This window comes from Charadrius vociferus, unplaced genomic scaffold, assembly GCF_000708025.1.
Source record: "Charadrius vociferus isolate BGI_N301 unplaced genomic scaffold, ASM70802v2 scaffold647, whole genome shotgun sequence".
Classification (NCBI taxonomy): domain Eukaryota; kingdom Metazoa; phylum Chordata; class Aves; order Charadriiformes; family Charadriidae; genus Charadrius; species Charadrius vociferus.
The window spans coordinates 302,756-303,770 of record NW_009649585.1 but is presented as its reverse complement, the minus strand read 5'-3'; the positions used below and the strand labels follow the sequence as shown (position 1 = coordinate 303,770).

Below are 1,015 nucleotides of genomic sequence, written 5' to 3'. Positions count from 1 at the left end.
GAAATGGCAGCAGTTACTTGGGGGTTGTGTCTCAGTTGGAGTGGGACGGGCAGGGCGCTGTACCGTGAGCCCCAGAGAGAAGGAATGAACGTGGGTCGCTGTGGAAAAAGGGGGTGATGATGTCAGGAAAGGTATTGATGCAAGACTTCTGTTTCTTAACTCTTCCTCAGTCCAACGTACGCTACTCCCAAAGTGCTAGAGAAGGCTGGGCTAACCATGGACGATATCGACGTCTTTGAATTCCACGAAGCTTTTGCTGTAAGTATGCTGAACGCTAAGGATGCCTCTAACTGTAAAATGTCATTCCGTAGTCATCTGGTTCCGTGTTGGTGAAAGCACTTGTTAAGACCTTCACGAAACATAGATTGGTGTAACTCTACATTTATGTCTATAGGTAGGTACTGTATATATTTTAAATACTTAACACTTTTACATTGACACAATCCATGCGAAGGGTGGCTTATGTTGCTTGAAGTCACCAAAAGAATACAGATTCTTCTAAAATAATACGTAAAAAAAATAATAATCTTTCTTTCCCGAGACCCTTGTATGAAAGAAACCACTTCTGCGCATCATCTGCTAATTAAGCTGGGGATGTGTGTTACTGCGGTGAGGTGGCCTGTTAATCGGATGGCGTCTTTTTCTAGCTCAGGTTGAGCTAACACTGATTAACGGGGCAGATCCTGTAAAATGCTTTTTTCGGTTGGCTGTGCTCGTTTTGTGGCTGTAGCTGGTCTCAAGAGATCTCCTCTTTACTAGCACTGTCCGTAGGCTTTCCTTGAAGTCTGCTGTTTCTGTGTTAACTTTGCCTTCCTCTCCTTCCTTCCTGGGGAGGAATAACCCCCTGCACCAGTACAGGTTGGGGCTGACCTGCTGGAGAGCAGCTCTGTGGAAAGGGACCTGGGAGTCCTGGGGGACAACAGGATGCCCACGAGCCAGCAATGTGCCCTGGTGGCCAAGAAGGCCAGTGGCATCCTGGGGGGCATCAAGCAGAGTGTGGCCAGCAGGGCGAGGG

General features: G+C 47.9%; 1 protein-coding gene across 1 annotated transcript in view; it reads left to right on the top strand.

Moving 5' to 3' along the window:
- The window catches only part of HADHB (hydroxyacyl-CoA dehydrogenase/3-ketoacyl-CoA thiolase/enoyl-CoA hydratase (trifunctional protein), beta subunit), a 16,859-nt gene that overhangs the window by 13,023 nt on the left and 2,821 nt on the right, over positions 1 to 1,015 (top strand). Inside the window, 1 exon segment of the mRNA XM_009890362.1 lies at positions 171 to 258. Coding sequence (XP_009888664.1) covers positions 171 to 258 — 88 coding nt within the window.